Here is an 18,731-nt window from a genome sequence, read left to right as displayed (position 1 = left end):
TTGTGCGAAAACAAGCTGTTAACCCGTAAGCGGCCGCAAGGGTTAAAGATCCATATTTTATATCTTTTGTAATGTGGGCGCCAGACTACTTAAGTTCTTATATTAAAAGCGTTCCGATTAATTATTTGGAAGAGAATCTTAAAAGATCTCAAAGGTACTTTCTGGTTATTGCATATAAGATTTTATCAAAAAAGTATCCGAAAATATATCAATACTTTTTACCCAACCAATCTAAATATTTGTTTTTTATTTGTTTTAATTGGTTTTATTCGCAATTTAGCGCTCATTTAACTACATACTCGTATTTGTGTTTATCATATTTTAAATAAAGTTATCGAAACTTATCAAACAATAATTAACTGAAAATACTCAAACCCCAGGGCAGAAATGGTCATTTGCAATTGTTGTACCCTTTCTGAAAATGAAGAACCGAACGTTTATAAAATGTGTCTTTAACTATTTACATACGATTATGGTAATTTTACCAGATTTTACAATATACATATGTACGTAAAAAATATTTTATATAAATTTGGATTGATATTTGCACAAATAGTATTTATATTCTGATTTTGGTTTTGGTAATTCTTTCACCCATTTTGCGTTTTAATAATAATTTGAATTAGAATTTTTGAATGCGGAATCTCAGGCGTGCTTAAGTATTTGTTGTTTCTTTTTGTTCTTCGTTTATAAACTTTCACATATATTGTTGATATAAAAAAAATTGCATTAAGTAAAGTGGCTTAAAAATAAGAAGGAGTCTTTTACATAGTAAATTTTAATTTGTGTTTTGTATTTAAAGTGTATGTAAAAGCCCCAAATAATTATGGGTATTCCACTATAAAATTGCTTGTGTGTGTGTTTGTGTGTATAAGTGTATGTTAGTTTGTCAACAAATTTAAATACATTTTTGTTCTTGTTGCTATTTATTCTTTATTATTTTTGATCAATTTTTATTTTGGATTGGATCGAAATAATTGCTTTATTCAAAATAAATGATTTTTACTCTATAATTCGAAAAGTTGCTCAAACTTTCAACAACTTTCGTATTATAATACAATTTTTATTATAATTTCTTATTGTTTGCATTGTAGATAGTATTTAACATTATTCATATTAGTTTGCTATTGTAAAGTTATCTCCACTTGACAGTTGGTTTTATTTAAATTTTGTTAATTATAGCAGGATACATTTACATTTATTTATATTTATATTCATATTTTATTTTATTGTGTTACCAGTTCTGTGAATCGAATTCAATACGGTTCATACATGTATTCATATGAGTATATTTGTATATTTTACATACATATATTATACTATTCATACTTGGTAAATGTATATATTTTATTGTTTATTTCTCGTAAATTTTCTTTTTGGTTTTTGTATTGGTTTTTGCTTGACTCTTTCCCCATCGTATTTGCTTTCAACGTTAAGCTAGTATTAAAAAGTAATGTTCAATATATTTTATGATAGCTAATAAATAAATTTGTAGCCACTTTATACAAGAAATGCCTGCGTATCATTGCATTATCATTATTTCATTATTTTTATATATATATGTCTCCCGCAATCAAATCCGCAGTCGTAGCATCGGGGTTGAATCCCCTTTCCAAGTGATACAAAATGTTTCAAAGTGCAGGTCTATTAATTATGTAGTATTTATGTACGTGTTTATGAATGTCTTCATGTATCTGTACTTGTATTGGTATTATTTCTAAGCTGCGCAAAATGCAAATGAGCATAATTCGGATGTTCTACTTTTCTCTAGTCTCCTTTTCATATACATATGCATGTATATCTTTCTCTATGTATGAAGGAAATTTTTCAATTTTTTTTATACTTCTGATTTGCTCGATACTAGATGGGTAAATTAAAAAATCCAGAAGTTATATATTCATGGTTTTGTGTTTCTCCTTTTTCGCATTTACATAGTCTTCCCCATTTGTATATTCATTTATACATATGCAAATTTGCCTACTAGTTTTATATGGATTGAACACTTAACAATTTTTCGCAATTCTTGCAACCATGTTTAATACATTTCTATATCAAAATTTTAGTTTTCGGGGTAATATTGATAATATTATTATTAATTATTATTCGCCACGCTCACAAATTTCACAACGTTTCTTTCTACTGTCCTCTCCAAAATGTTTCTTTCTATTCTTTTCTTATACCCTTGGACTGATAGCTGCTTTTAGTTTTCCAAAGATCATCGCCTGAAGTACCGATGTTTGCAATGCACATTCTGCAAAATTTTCGAAAATTGAAAAGTATCACATCACTCGAAAATGCTGCAAATTTTTTAAAAATGTTTTAATTGATAAGGTGAAATTGTGCTTAAACATCGGTCCATCAATCGAGAACTTCCAAAATACCAATTACTTAAGCTACGTATTTAGGGAGTGCAGTGATCAACCAATCGTGAGGTCAATCTCTTTCTATTGCGAGGCCGATTCGAACAAAGCTCATATACTACGTAGTTAGCCTGAATGATTATGGATAAGGTGTGGAAGTAACTTTTTAGAAGCGCTCAGTCTAAGCGCTGGAAGTGCAGAGAGTTGGGGAACAACAGCCAACTCTCTTCATATTCGAAAGTTGCGATCGATTTGAATTCAGTGCGTTTTCATGTTATTTTTTTTTTTTTTTTTTTTGTAAACTTTGAAAAACCGTTGGATCAATTCTGACAGGTGGTTGGAATTGTAAAAGGAGTGCTCGTTTTGGAATGGACCAGATCATTATCATACTTACAATAGTTTCTCCGTATTGTTTAATGTTTTAAATGATTGAATCATACACAGGCGCAAAACGTAATAAGCTTTTCATCAATCTAAATCTCTATTGTAGACTACATTGAGGCCCAGGAGAATAAAAACGTGTTTTCTGTGGGTGTTACCCATTTTGATAGCTTTTGTTGTATGTTTTTGTTTTGTTAAGGCACTGGTAGTAGTAATTGCTCTACTGAAGCAACTAACTAGGTAGAAATTAAATTATATTGATGTGATGTAAGATTTAGGATTAGCCAAAGAAGAAATCGTAAGGAGTAGAGTTATACTTAGAGGTGAAAATTAAATGTAATATAGGACTTCATGTTAAGATAAGCATAATTATGGAGGGTACTCAGTAAAGGGGATATATTTCAAAAGTTTTATTCAAGGAGTTTGAAGTAAATTGTGTATAGCTTGAGCATAGATGGTTTTATTAAAGAGATTTCAATCGATATCATATTAGATGCTGTGTACATGTGTTTTTGTGTGTGGGTGTGTGTGTTTGCCTGTTGTCTGCCTTTACTTAGTTATTATAAGTACTGTTTTTTTTCACTAAATTATTAAAGCTGCCACTTACTAATTAGTTTATCGTATGCATAAAATATATACGGTTAACCGTAACTACAATGACTCCCACCCAAATCACTATATGTCAAGCCCTGCACACCCCACCGCCCCACCTTTTTCGCCGTTCCCAATGCCTATGGCTCTGCCTTGAAGTATTGTATATTTCCTTCGTGGTAAAATGCTTTAACAAATGATTTTCTGTCGTTTGGGTGTACATAAATCTTAAGCTTAGATTTTATTTAAATTCACTATACTTAAACATTTGCCCTCTTTAAATAAAATCTCATTACACTTAGCTTTAGTTAGTATTTAAGACACATAAGGCTGCACTTAGCATTGTGCTATCCTTTTTCAATTATGTAAGTGTATTATTCCGTCAAGTCCCAATACCAAAGTGGAAATATACAAATGTGTGTGTGTGTGTATGTGTATTACTCATATTTTTTCTTGAACTTTCATTTTTGGCACTGAAATAAATAAGTTTGATTTAAATTTATATGATTTTCATCGCTTCCAGCATCCATCTAGATTTAAGGAAAGATATCGAATCAATTAAACGTATTGTGCAACATTATATTTCTTTGTTCATCTTTCCGGTATATTACTCTCAAGAAAATGTTTTGTGTTTGTGCCTTTTGTGTCTCGTTGAAATCTCTTCAATAAAACCTATCCATGCTCAGTGTATCCTCCTCGTCCTCCTCAACAATGATCTTATTACGTATTGCATGCGTGACTGCCTCGATCTTCGTGAAGGATGATGACGTTGACCAATCGTTGTCCAGTACTTTTAGGTTGGAGTGGCTGCTTATGGGTCGGTTTCTGTTGCTATGCCTATTGATGCTTCTGTTCGTGTTCATATTGATGTTCGTGTTGTTCGGTGGCGGATTGACGAATGAGGTGTTCTGGTACGTATCCTTGTTATTTAGTTCCGATGCTGCAGTCGATATGAAGGAGGAGGGGCTTGTGTAGTGGCGACTTGTGTAAGAGTGCGATTGTGGACGTGGACGTGCCTGTGGATAGGACAGTGGCTGGTGTCGCAATGGGAAGTGTTCGCGTGGCCTTTGTGGCACATGCGACAGGGAGAACGACGAGGATGACAGCCACTGGTCGCTGCTTTGTCTGGGTAGGAATGAGTGTTTTGTGTGATGTGGATGTATTTCTGGGTTTGGTTCTGCTTGTGGTTGTTGTTCTGGTAATGAGTGCTGTCTATATAAGTGCAGCCGTTTGGTATTTGATTTGTGTATTATGTCAAGATCAAAACTATTGTCACGTGCTTCCATCAAACCTGGCGCTTTCGAATCGATCTGATCCCACCCCTATATCCACGATTCCTACATGGCATTCAGCATTCTCCTACTACTCCCACCACCTCTGTGCGGACTGTATTCATCGCGATCGCGTTCGACAACAGCTGTCGCTCGTGTCACATCACGAGGATCATCAATTCGAGTTGAAGGTCCTGGTCCTGGTCCGTAGCGTGTTCTTGAGCTGCCTAATAATCGATCCTCACGATCGAACTCCCCATCGTCCAGCAGTCGACCGCCACGCGATAGGTGACCATGATGGGATGCGCCACTTGGACCACTTCTCATGGCTGGATATTCAAAGTTCCGCTCATCTAGCATCTCGTCGCTATTTAGATCATAGTGCATTAGATCGCGATCCCTTGCATGAAGTCGTTCTCGTTCCTGGCGTTCATAACGTTCTCTGTCGCGTTCATAGCCAGATGAATGGCCAATGCCACCCACGCCACCACTAACAACGCCTCCGCTTCGCTCCTGGTGTCTCCCTGATGCTTGGCGTCGGCTGTGATGGTAAGATGCACCTCCTGCAAAAGGGGCAACACACAAAACTCATTTTAGTTATTTTGTTTACGCAAAACAAACCAAAGCTGGCCAAATAACAAAAAAACCAAACTGAAACAAGTCAACTCAAATCAAACCAAATTAAAGCATTCAAAACGCAATAAAAATTTGTAAAACCCAAAGCCATTTATAATTATGATCAAATACACTCAATATATTCATTTTGTCGGCAATAAATATACTATGTAGTGTATATATTCAGTGTCTTTAATAACAGCTGAACAATTATTTTATTAATACAGGAGTGCAAACATTTTAGTCAAGCTACTTTACGATTATATTTACTATGTATTTTCCCAAAACGATTACTATGCATCAGTCTTGGATTTAGGGGCAATAAATTGAGGGTAGATCAAGTGGAATTGGTTGGTATAACTTTGCAGTATTTTCGGTAAGCCGAAACTATAAAAGATACTTTAATCTATTATATAATCCTTATCAAGATATAAACCACAAGATTTACATTCATTGCACAGAATTATCGTTCGGAAAACATATATGTATATCTTGTTTTATTCAAAGTATTTTGAGGTTATAAAACATTTGTATTGTATTGTGCGGCTAATAAGTTACACATTTATATCCTTGGCTAAAGTTATTAACGCATATAAATTTAGATTATAGAAGTACTATATATTTCATATATTATAGATAATAAGAATTTCTTTCAAAAGTGAAATATTTTTATTATTTCTCAATAACTATTCCAAACATGACCTACATATGCATTATTATTTATTTAAATGTGGTTTAAATAAATGTTAAAAATGAGGACAATTTAATATCTAACAATGGCGAATAAAAAAGTGTGGCAAGTTAAGGAAATTGGAGAGGTAGGTATGTGTAACAAATTAAACAGAATTAAAGCTGAAACAAAAACATTTTCGGGGAGTCAATACTCACTAAACCAACAAGTGTCTACATAACGAATATAATTTGTAATGAGCGTTAGATTTTTTTCTTATGTTGAAAATGACAAAATATTAATAAATAAAAAACAGAAGATATCGATAACTATTAGACTGTACTGGCTGAGTCTTCCGAGCAATGCGGGAATCAAGTAGAACGAGGACGAGGACGTGAACGTGGACACTAGAGGCGCACGACGCCAGGAGTAACTAGAAACGAGTATAAAATATGGCATGTGCTCATTTAGACAAAAAGACGATTCGATTTTCGACCTAAGTTTTTACGAATAATATTACGAATATGGTATTGCACGAATATGGTTAATGTCTTGAAGAAGCATACACTATTTTTAAAACGTACATATCAATAGAGAATGGTCTTAAGATCAGTTCAAGTTTAGTATTAGTAATTAAACCAAAGCGGAACATAGATTACGAATAAAAAATTCAAATAAAAGGGAATCTTAAAAACTATAGTTAATCATTATTAAATGGGTAAATGCTCCCGACAGAACAGAACAGTATCATTGGGTCTCTGTGCACCTCGTTCATAATCGGGTTAAATTGAGCGTCGATGAGTTACATATGTATCTAAACTGGAACAGACTTCATTATTGCATACAATCGATTGAAACGTTTGGATATTCAGATTATGTTTGGTTTGTCTTTATTTTGTTTGTACTGTCATTGTTGATATATCGCTATTGTGTTGATCTTGGTAATTGGATTTCATATTATAGCATTGTTGAAAAGGAACCGGATATGTCTCGTGCTGTGAATGCTGTGAAGTGTTTGCATAAAAAATAAACAAAATTTAAATGAAAAACAAAACACAAAATCTAAGAAACTTAAATTATTTAGTACAGCATATGATATTAAATGATTAAGGGCGTCAAATATTTATATATGAATATTGGATGTAGACTTTGGTAAGCGGACTGACACAACCAGTTAAGGTAGCTATAGAGTTTTATTTTGGTGAACACGTATTTGTAAGGGAAAGTCCATGCTTTCGGCGCATCAGATTTAAGCTAGAAACCAAAATATGTTCTTACTAATGTACATACATATTATGGAGCATATATGTACATATGTACAAGTAAATAAATGCAACGTACTGCGATATGATGAGGTTTGAAACAACGCTGAACTAGGTTGAAAGAATGTTTTGTAAAGATAAAATATCTAAAATTCTATAGCAAATATATATAATTATAATAATAATTATTAACAGTATTACGCTATACGATTTTTAATAGTGAACTCAAAATAAATTACTGGGAATACGTCTCGATACTAATAATTTGAATGTCTGTATTTAAAAATTGCTGTTTAAACTTATGCAGATACATTAACCAAATAAAAAAATGGAACAGTTGAATTTACCTTGGTCCCAATCGAACTCTCTATCCCAATCCCTTTCTCGCTCTCTTTCCCATTCGCGTGCTCTTTCGCGCTCCCACTCCAAATCTCTTTCTCTGTCTTTCGAGCTGCGATCACGGTTGAACTCTCTATCCCAGTAGTCGCGTTCATTTTCGCGTTCTCTTTCCCTACTGTCACGTTCCCGATCCCGCTCCCGACTACCCTCGCGCTCGATACTTGCCATGCGGGGCTCGAGCTCTTCAAATTCCTCACCATCGACTGGCATTGATAATAAACAATGAAAACAAGGCGACGACACGCGAATGCAGAGAGAGCAAGAAGAAGCATCGATTGGTTATACGGTACAGTCATGGGAATTTGAATTTGAGAAAGACAAATTTTAGAATTGTATTTGTACGAGTTGATGTAATGTATATGTAACATATGTATGTAATATAATTTTTTGATAATTCTTATATTGCAATTAGGAATGTTAAAGTGAGATTGTATGTATATTTGTAGGCATTTGAATTTGTGTTGATAACCGATAACGAAACTAATGTATAGCTTTTTTTATAAGTCTGATTTGTGGCATTTGGATGTGTTGATGGACTGTTCGATTGATCATATTTTTATTATATTCATTCATTTTTGATATGCCAAACGTTTTGTGAATGAGACTGTGGATATTGAAATTTGATATCTTAAAATTTATTCGTCGAGCGGAAGGAAAGGAAACAGTACGATACGATAGCGATACGATAACGCGAATGAAAATGACTATGCGTTCATTGAATAAATCCCCAATATGGCATACCTGGTGGTGTTGGACCCAGTCGAGCTTGTTCAGCGGTTGGTGAGGACGACACTTCCTGAGATGGCAGCGGCCTGGCAATGGCCGGTACGGCGCCTGTACGAAGATCCGGATGCGTGGCTTTCCAGTACGTCTTATCAACGTTATGAGATAATGGTTGATTAACACAAATATACCGCAAACAGTAAATCTGCACATACCTCCAAGTATTCGGCAATGTGCTCGCAGGCATCTTCCAATTGATTCTCGTCTAAAATTACATCGAACATTTCGGGTGGACATTGGGCTAATTTTTCAGCGGCAACCATTTGTACGGACAAATTCTTAGCTTGTGATTTGCCTCGTGATTTGATTAAACGCTGTAAAACCTATTTACAAAATTAGGCATTTGAGTGAAATGAAGTAATAAAGTAGAAATACATATATAAACACAATAACGATAATTACCTTACTACTACTAATCTTTAAGTAAACTATTGTTGGCGCTAATGAAGTTTTTGCTAATTGTGACGGATGATTGATTGTATCACAATCGAGTACGACCAGTTGAAGTGAACGGGCCAGCTCAAAGATTCGCTCGATCTCCTCCTGAACTTTGCCTAGGCAATCGGAACGACTGCTAGATCGCTCCATAATGGCACGTTTCGATGGATTGTTCATAATGGAACGCTTCGCCAGGGATATATCGGCCATGACACGCGTGATGATAATGCGACCTTCGAAACGGTGCTTGAGGAAGTCGAAGAGCGCCTTTTGCATCATATCGGTTACCTCGTAACCCTTAAGGCTTGGACCCACTAAAACAACGGGGCGCATCGATGGGACCACATCGTATGGGCTGGCGGTTTCCTGTTTCTTGAAGAACGGCTTTCGCTTCTCCTTGTTTGGTTGCGCGGCCAATGGTGTTTTGCCATGTCGTCCTGGTCCCATGGAATCTGATTCGTCACCTGATTTGTTAGTATCATCGCAAATAGGTAGAGAGAGAAAGATAATGGCAACGGATGAGCGAATTTATGATTTCTACCGACGACGATCGAGCGCTACGAGTTGCCAAGCCAATTTTACAACTAAAACTCTTTTCAATAATTTTTATAGAAAATTGAAAAATAAATTGTACAATTTTTAATCAACTGTATTGTTGGTTTGTGCATGTGAGTGTGTGTGTGGGGCCGTATGCTATTAGATTTTTAAATTTTTGCAACCGTACCACGCGACGTCAAATGCTGTTGAAATGCCGACTCGAGGATGATATTATCTCTAAAGATTATAATTCTTAACTCTAGGAATATGTATGAGTGTTTGAAAATTTAGAAAAATCTTAATATGAGCCCTAAAAGCAAGGTTTAAGGGAAACGCGTGATAACAGCAATACTAATAGTATACATTTTAAAGGACTTTTAAATTCATTTTCGTATATCAATACATGAAATTACAACATTTTGGGCGCTGATGTTGGTAAGCTGCTGAAGAGTATGCTTTAACAATTTTATAACTATTTGTTTTATATAAATGAATAAATAATTGTAGGCTATTCGGACTTCGGGGCTTGAAATACGAGTTCGTACAATTCGTAAATTAATTTTAAAAACAATGAATCTATATAGATATGTAATTAACAGACACTAAATAGCAAGGATATAAAACTAATTAATTTTTTATCTCAAGATGCGAAATGAAATTTGCTGAGCGTAGGTCGGATATATCATATACTACAGCCATGACGAGATGTCGGAGAATTCAAATGGATTTTCTGATGACCATGTAAGAGCAGAGACGTCGACAAACCTTGTTTTTTCTTGCGTGGTGTTGTACTATAGGGGTCTTTGGAAGACGTTTATATCACACAGTTGTTACAGATATTATTGTTGTTGTGGTTAGTGAGAATTGTTGTTGTTGTAGTTGTATTAGTTGGTTTTAGGTAAAAGAGAGTTGAGTGCTGTTAATAGGATATTCTATTTGCTAAATATTTATTTGATTTTCAGTAGGAAAGTTAGGTCAAATGACATAAACGTGCTCTATAAAAGAAAGCGAGTATAGTGTAAGTTAATTGTCTGTGTATATCGTAATTGTGTATTTGTTGTGCATTCTGTTTTTATTGAGTTTAGAGTGTTGACCATGCAGAAGGTAAGTGTTAAACAACTAAGTAAATAGTCATTGGTATTGGGAACTGGTTCGTTTGACACAAATGCTGATGAGTCGATATCCTCATTGCAGTTTTACAATGTGAGGGAATGTTTTATGATATATAATTAAATAACTTAAAACTTTTACGGAAATTTCAGCAATTTCGTCGCTCAGTGTTTTCCAGATTGAAGTTTCTCTAAATAAAAATTGAAAACAGTACGTAATTGATTATAATTGATAATCATGTCGGACGGCCTTGGCTGGTTGTAGATCGACTTATACGCTTTGTAAGGAGATTTTTTGTATATCCACGGTAACTGACATACCTAGTATTCACTGATGCAGAAGCACTCTCGTGATGTTCAAACATATATTGTATATTAGCAATAGTAAATAAAGTTGTGAGTGTAGTCGTAGGTTTAGTATTTGCTGTACTAGTTTTGGTCGAAAATTTGTTGTAACAGTAGTAATAGTTGTATAAGTTACTAAGTTAAGTTACTAATAGTAGTTACAAGTAATTTATTTTTTAGTTTTGTTGATAATTCGAATGTTGTTCGCTTGTTACAGTTTGCTATGAGAGGCTCGTCAGTAAAGATCGTTACACGATGTACAAATAGTAAATACAAAAGGTAAACATTATATTGAAACACTCGTACAACACAAGATTATATTATTTTAGGTTGGATTAGAAATCAATTTGATATACGATATACGAAATAAAACCTTGCCCAAAAGAAATTAGGAGAATGAAATGTGTGTCATACCAGGTGTGGGGGGTGTGCTACCTCGTGATGGCTCCGCACCTGCTTGTCCCGCACCTAGATTCCCGCTAGATGAGCCCTTTGTGCCGTACAGTCTTGAGGGTCTAGTTTGATTCTGAAACCATAATTAGAAACGGCGTTAATAAGTTGTGTGGGTTGATATACTACCATGAATATATCGAGTACCTGCATGCGAATGTTGTCTAGCTTAGCGGGGCTGGGTATGAAGCCCACATCACAGCCTTCTTTAACCAGTCTCCCAATCCACCAGTTATTGTCAAACTTCTCCTTGATGTGCAGGAACTCCCGCATATCGAATGAAACTGCAGCACCCTGTACAGGCGAGTCGTCGTCGATAGCACCATCGTATGCTACGTTGGTTCGCACAGCGAACGCTACTGGTTTGCTCTATTTAGAATATAAAATATTGTTAGTAGACAATAATTTCATTACATGATTTCATATCTCTAAATTGACTTACCCTCGCTTTATCCAACTGGCTTAAGGCCTGGCGTTCCTTTTCTCGCCGAAGCGATTCTTTTTTCCTCGTCTAGCGACAGATCGGATGACGGTTGTGAGTAGTTTGAGTCGGCAGAACCCTAAAACAAACCAAAAACATACTATATGTAAATCATCGAATTTTTTGGGGCAATGTGTTGCATTTTTATTTACTTATTCTAACAGAATTCTTTAGCAATATGACAACATACTTCAAAGTTTTCTCTTGCTTAGAGATTTTTAACAGATTTTATATATTTAACTTATAACACGCATAGTAAAATCCAATTGGATGATTGCCAGACTCTCTGTGTCAGATGGTACTATGAGCACAACATTTTTTGCCGTATGTCAGAGATCAGAAAGAGTGTTTGTTTATCTCGGCATTTATTATTTATTTATAGTATATTGTTCATCAGTTCAATTAAATTTGTTTTGGATCAAAATACTATTTTGTGGATCGACCACGTTAGTTGAGTGAATTCTCTAACTCTAGCCGAGAATTTGTGTCAGAATTATACTTTTTAAGGAAAACCTAGATATTGTTAATGTATTTGAATTGATGGAATTCGAAACTATCCCAAAAAACAGTTACTAATAGGCAGTTGAAAAGAAACTTTTAAGCAACAATAGCTAAATGTTCCGAGACTTTCAAAACATTGCGAGCAATATGTTTCCAGTTGCCTATTATACATACTATATGTGAACTTTAAGTGACAGGGGAATGCAATAATGTTTTATCACCTGTGTGAATAGTTTATTGTATCCGCTTTGGTATGATGTGTATCCAAGGCCAAATCGAGATTCTCGATGATGGCCTCCCTGAGTTGAGGGAGCATCTGAGGAGGATGCACGCTGCACCATGGGCCTGTCAGCCCGATAATCTTCTTCGAATGAAGATATTTTGATGGTCTTCCACACACAACGCGATAACAACAAACTTAGCTGCCAATGCCACAGCTGATGATTGGATAGGAACGAGGATGATGATGATGATGACGACAACGTTAGCGACAGCAACGGCAACCACGACGAAGGCGACGGCGACGGCGACGATGACGCGCCAACACGCAACGTCAAAGGAATGTAGCAACGTTTTAGGATATGATAGATACGATTTGCCGCGCCCACTGGCACTGTCTATGCTGCTGCTACTGCTAATGCCATTCACGACTTGTGGCACGCCGCTGTTTACAGCTTGGACACCAAGCGGCAATCTGCAATGCGCATTAGGCAATTGGCAATGGCGAGTCACAGTTCAACTGATAGGACAGTGTGAGCGAGAGACAGAACACAAAAAAAATAGTGATTGTGATAGCGATGAAAGGGAAGTGAAGTCTGCAGGCCAGTGAAGTCTGCCACAGTGATTGTTAACGAAGAATGGGTATGTGGTAAATAGTAAATTTAACTGGAAAGGCGCTCACACACGCCGACTTCCGCAACCACCGACTTCTTCTTCTTCAAGGGGATAAGCCACCTTACCACCACGATGCGAGAGTCTCTGAAATATTCGCTTTTTTCTTGTACCGCGGTCCTACGCCGTTTTGTCGCGATTCGATACTGTATTGGCGCCTCCGGATGCTTTTGTTGTGATTTAAAAATAGGTATTTTGTATGTCAGTCATTTGACCACGATGCGCATTTCAGTTTTTCAGTATATCGCAAGGCACGCAAATTACTGGAAAACCCCCTCCGAATAAATGAACTAGCAACATGGAGCAAGGGGGAAATTTAACTTTATTTTTCTTTTGCTTTTTGCTTTTCCTTTTCCTTTCTCTTTCTTCTCTTTTCTTTCAGCTTGCGTGGCTTTTTTTGTTGGCTTTATCACGTTGTTTTGCACTGATATAGCAGTGTTTGGAGTGGGGTATGCCCTATATGTTTTATCGCACTTTAATTATGGATATTCCTAGCTATGGATATTCACTCCAATCCGACCGATTTAAATACCGTTCCCCCTCGTCTAGTTCACGACTTTGATAGTCGCATTCACAGTCGCCTTCACATTCGCATTCAACATTCACTCGAACTCAATTCCGCACGCTAACTGAATCGTTTCTGTATTTGGAATACGAAAAATTTTGTTTCGTTTCGGGAAAAATACAAAAAAAGGAGAACGAAAGCAGTGTAGAGTTTCCCTTAATTTCCAGTGCGTAAATGTTGTTGATCCGCTCCCACCCATTGAACAGTATTCCACTGTGTGAATACATGAATGCGATTGCAAACATTCAATGAGTCCGAATACGACTACGAGTACCTATACGAGTGCGATTCGAAAATATCTGTGAGTGTGAAAAATGAAAAAAAAAAACAACTATGAAATGTAAACAAAATATTTGCTTTTAGCTACCTCTGACATTCAAGTGCAATAAAATCGCCTTTGCTTCACTGTGCACTCACACATATACTGGTTGGCTCATATAAATATACATTCGCATAAATGCTCTATAAAATCAGTAATTGCATTTGTAATTCAAATACCACACAGTTAACTTTACTTATGCGGATACCATCGTGTTTGGCCATGGAAAATCGATAATTGTCCAAATAAAGCTAAAGGTCGTCCACCTGTTGGCAGACCACGCTTTCCAATTTCATATACTACTTGCATTAACAGTTCACATGGGTTTGCTTGATATTCGATAATCTTAATATTTTATTTGTACAAAAGCGATAAAATCGTTTACAAAGTGTACATTGACGCAAATTTATATTCTCAAATAAAATATAACATGTTGACGTGCTAAATATTATATAACAATAAGAAATTATAAAGGAAATTCTCAATTTTGTTCTCAGAACACAATGGGGCCTCCTCTCTTACCACACACTTCGTCTCAATCATGAGCAGGGACTACACAGATCATTTTTGGGCAATCCATTATCTATCCATATCGAATAAACAACTAAAACATTTCTCATTCAAAAAATATTAGAAATACATAGAAACACAATATAAATCATATAACATGATGTTAATGACCATATCTAAAAATCAATACAGGCCAAGAAATGTTTTATAAAAATAATAAATAAGATAAATTCTTTAATCTAGGATCAAATTAGATGATAAATTTTTAAATTTATATAAATAGAGCATACTATGTCTAACATATTGTTAAATCAGAATTGTTACTCTATTCAAAAAATAAACAAGTTTGCACTGCTTTTCATAAATATGAGGAGAGTGTGCGGTATAACGTAAACATTTGTTGCCTACTGTCACAAGCAATGCGGCTGAAAGAGTAAGAGTGAGAGAGAAAGAGGAAGAAATACATTCCAGGTGGAGCACAGTTAAAGCTAGAGAGAGAATGAGAGCTGGAGCAGAATCAGATGAGTGAGAGAATTCAAGTGGAAAATTCTCCACTCTTTTTCTGCGCAGGCGTCAGATTTTCATGTTCTACGGAGAGTGCGCTCTTTAGCAAATTGTGCTTCTTCTTCAATTGCTTTTACATTTGTTTCAAATTTGGTTTCCTCTTGCTCTTCTTTTCCTCTTTGCGATGATTGTTTGGTGTGGTGTGTATGTGAAACACTGCCAACAGAAAACGCGAATGTCATTTGCCCCCTTCCCTCTACTCCTACCAACTCTTGAGGCAACTGGGTCGCATTCCCCGGCCAAAAGCACTCGTATACGTAGCGAATTTTTGTTTACCTTTTACTCTTTACGTTAATTCCAAATGTGGACTAACTAGCAACCACATCGAGTAATGAACTTGTCACAGACTGACGACTGGGTCATTTTTTTGCTGTTGTCGCAACTTTGGCAATTGCAATCGACAGCACCTCGTGTTTGACCCCTGTCTGTTTGCCCTTTGACCTCCAGTCATATCGGACCGCTCTTTATGCCTTACATTACCAGCATTTTACTGAAGCACAGTCGATCAATTCGATGTCGCCAACAGCTGACCCTTTGCTTAAAGCCTATTAAGGTTCTCAGATCGTATTTATTATTTTGAAGCATTAAAACCAAATTTACTAGAGAAAATGATCAGACTATTTATTTATATTACTGTACGGTATAAATACACATTTATAAAACTACACAAACCTCTTGTTATATGTAATAGTTTGTTGTTGAACAAAGTTGTTATAAACAATATAATATTCTTAGTTTGTAGTTCTGTTTGAAACTTTTTGGGATGTAGGTAAATCCGGATTGTCCTGAATAATCTGAACGCACAACGGTATACCAGGTTATCATGTTATTGATGAAAGGCCAAGAGAATGCAAATGAAAGCAAATGAGAAATGTAAAAAGATAGAGAGAGAGAGAGAGAGAGAGGGAGAGATTGAAAGAAAGTGACGTAGTGCTGACCAACATGCGCCCAAGATCATTTGCGAGCAAGTGTATAAAAATAAACGCACCGGGCCTGCTATGAGAAAGGGAGTACGATGGGGAATGGAGGGGTGCTGCTTTATGTCTATAGTTATAGTCATGTCTGTGTCGGTTATACGGATCTGGGTCTCGACTCTGTTTACACTTACCCGACGGTTTTTATTCCTAAAGGGTTTATATGATTTGGTTTTGTGCTTGGCGCCGAGATGCAGCTTCTTCATTTTGGCTGTGGTGGTATTTTGTGTTTTGGGGTAGAGTGTGTGTTAAGTAAGCCAGGTGGCTGCGAGAGGATGTGTTTAGGTGTGAATTAATGTAGCAGTTGGCTAATCACCACTCAGAGAACCACTTGATGGTGGCACTTGGCCCCAAACAAATTATGCAATCATTTGCGACCGAAGAAAAAAAATATGAATTTATTAAAACATAAACAATCACTCAGGCTAAATGGCCATTCAACTTGATGGTCAACATTAAGATAACACACACGCGCTCACACATACACAAACGAACGCACGTAGCCAAATGTGTAATATGATTAATCATTGGATTTCAGATCACTTTGGCATTTCCATTTTTTATTGTTGAACTACAGCGACAACGGCAAAGACTATTAAAAGAGCTGCTGCTTAGATCGACCACAAACGCAAAGACAGCAGTTCCGACTGGGACTGAGTGGACGCGATGTAGACGACGATGTCGATGTCAGAGTGGATGTGGATGTGGATGTATGTAGATTTGGTTGTCGAGATGCCGCTGACTGCGACATTATTTTTGGCAGCCGAAGCATAAATGTAGCTCTCGATAGCGAGAGGAGAAGCAGTAAGAGCAGCTGCTGTTCAGAAGATTATCATCGCCACGCTGTTAAGCAAAGAGCAGTTCTCTATTGCAGCGCATAATGAAGTGTTTACAGCTCGACCATAGCTCATGCCGATAACTATGGTCTATCAAATAAGAAACTTAGATGATCATCTCAAAACATAATCAATGTGATGCTGAAAGTTAAATGCAATTCTTGCCTGGGAGTCTGATGCACTAGAAATTCCGACTGGTTAAAATTGTTACAGGTTACGGATTTGTCTGTTTTTGATTTTCAATTTATTCTAATTTCAGAGTGTGTCATCACCTACCTAAATTAAGCTCTATATTATTAAAATAAACATTAATTATAAATAATTAGTTAATGGAGAATAATTAATAAATCAATTTGCGTTGGTCGTTATCATTGCATCGAAGCAGTTTGTTGTACGAGTATGTCTAATAATAGTACACTATTTTCAGGTGATCGGGAATATATGCGTAACTTGGCAGTAGGTCGCTGTAGGCTCCAGCGGATCCATAACTTTCTGTAGCTGCGCCACTGCATGGAACTGGAGTCAGATTTGGTTTATAGCTAAACAGATAGCTCTCTGGGCAACGGGGCGACGGAACAGCAGCCCCATATGAGGGGCCAGGAACTGAACAGGAGCCCGAAGCAAGAGCAGCGAAGCCGATGAAAAGAATTATTGCTGATAACTTCATGGTCTAAATCTGAGGCCAGCTGGCGATACACTGACTAATCGATACTGATCTATACGACATTTTAAATGTTGAAAAATATACAAATGGCAATTGGACATTTTGTGCAGAATCAATTGCTGTGTCAGCTGAATTCTATTTTTTTTTTTTTATTAATATGTATATAATCGTGGGAGTTTTTTTTGTCATCAGCTGGGTGTAAGCATTTTTTTGTCTTACTCCATATAATTTTTTTTTATAATTTTATTTTGGAATTCTTTGAACTAGATTTAAGAAATGCAAGCTAATAATATTTAAAAAAAAATTTTCAGTTGTGTACATTTTATTTTCTGTATATTTATAGGAGCCAACTGAACGTCGGCTAACGAAAATATTTAGAATACTTTTGATAATATTTTGATAATATTTAAGCACTGCAAAAAACAACTAAATCTTTTAAAACCCCCAAATATATATAATTGTTTCACTTTTAATAACTTTCAATTGCATACTTTTAGGGGAACATATATTTCATAAATATTTAAATACAGATATTTATGTCTACACCAGGTGGCGGAAAAACATTGACATTTGAAAACAAGAGTTGTTTGTTTTCGACATTAATTTCTTATCATTAATAGAATCATAGTTTTGTGCTTTTTGTGTTAGCTATATGAGATTCAACGTCTCAAGAAGACCCAAGACAAAGCGTTGATTATTGATAACCGATTACTGACTATCGTTTCTGGTATATTTCTTTATTTGTCGCTAGGTGGTGTTTTGCCAGACCATCACATATTATATAATTTCACTTAGCGTTTCATATGGTAGATGGCGCAAACTCTTCATCACTCACTGAGTACTAAAAATATTTTATCATAACGTAATAAAATAAATCCCTCTTATATAAGAAAAATATTATATAATTAGGTTTTATTGGTCGGGAATAATTGCATATTATATTCTCTACTAATTGTTATTAATTTATTTAGTAAGAATGGATAGCAAATAGCTCAAAGTTGGACCCTCTCAATTGAAGCATTTTTTTTTTTGTATTCGAGTGTTCTAAATTTGTAGATAAGGTGTAGTTTTCAATTGCGTAAACTTTACGCAATTTTTACGCCGTAAAGTATAATTTTAATATTTTACAAGTGAATCTGCTTCAATGATGCGATTCTATGATGCAAGTGTTTCGACCAAAGTCGTTTATTCAAACAGCTGTTTAGGGGTAAAAAC

General features: G+C 35.8%; 2 protein-coding genes across 2 annotated transcripts; both read right to left on the bottom strand.

Annotated features, from left to right (window-relative positions):
• Window positions 1–238: 238 nt before the first annotated feature.
• On the bottom strand, window positions 239–4,618 carry LOC133835159 (uncharacterized). The gene has a single exon (XM_062265061.1). The coding sequence runs from the start codon at window positions 4,616–4,618 to the stop codon at window positions 3,995–3,997; it is 624 nt and encodes a 207-aa protein (XP_062121045.1). The 3' UTR covers window positions 239–3,994.
• On the bottom strand, window positions 1,793–16,905 carry LOC133835156 (voltage-dependent L-type calcium channel subunit beta-4). The gene is given in 10 exon segments (XM_062265057.1): window positions 1,793–5,166; window positions 7,498–7,752; window positions 8,291–8,420; window positions 8,488–8,655; window positions 8,735–9,222; window positions 11,197–11,287; window positions 11,359–11,580; window positions 11,654–11,713; window positions 11,715–11,771; window positions 16,151–16,905. Coding segments are annotated over 10 exon segments (2,040 nt in total). The 5' UTR covers window positions 16,223–16,905; the 3' UTR covers window positions 1,793–4,669.
• Between the last annotated feature and the right edge of the window lie 1,826 nt (window positions 16,906–18,731).

This window comes from Drosophila sulfurigaster, chromosome 2L (genome assembly GCF_023558435.1).
Source record: "Drosophila sulfurigaster albostrigata strain 15112-1811.04 chromosome 2L, ASM2355843v2, whole genome shotgun sequence".
In the NCBI taxonomy this organism is placed as follows: domain Eukaryota; kingdom Metazoa; phylum Arthropoda; class Insecta; order Diptera; family Drosophilidae; genus Drosophila; species Drosophila sulfurigaster.
The sequence above is the reverse complement of the archived record's forward strand: the minus strand, read 5'-3'. Positions and strand labels throughout refer to the sequence as shown.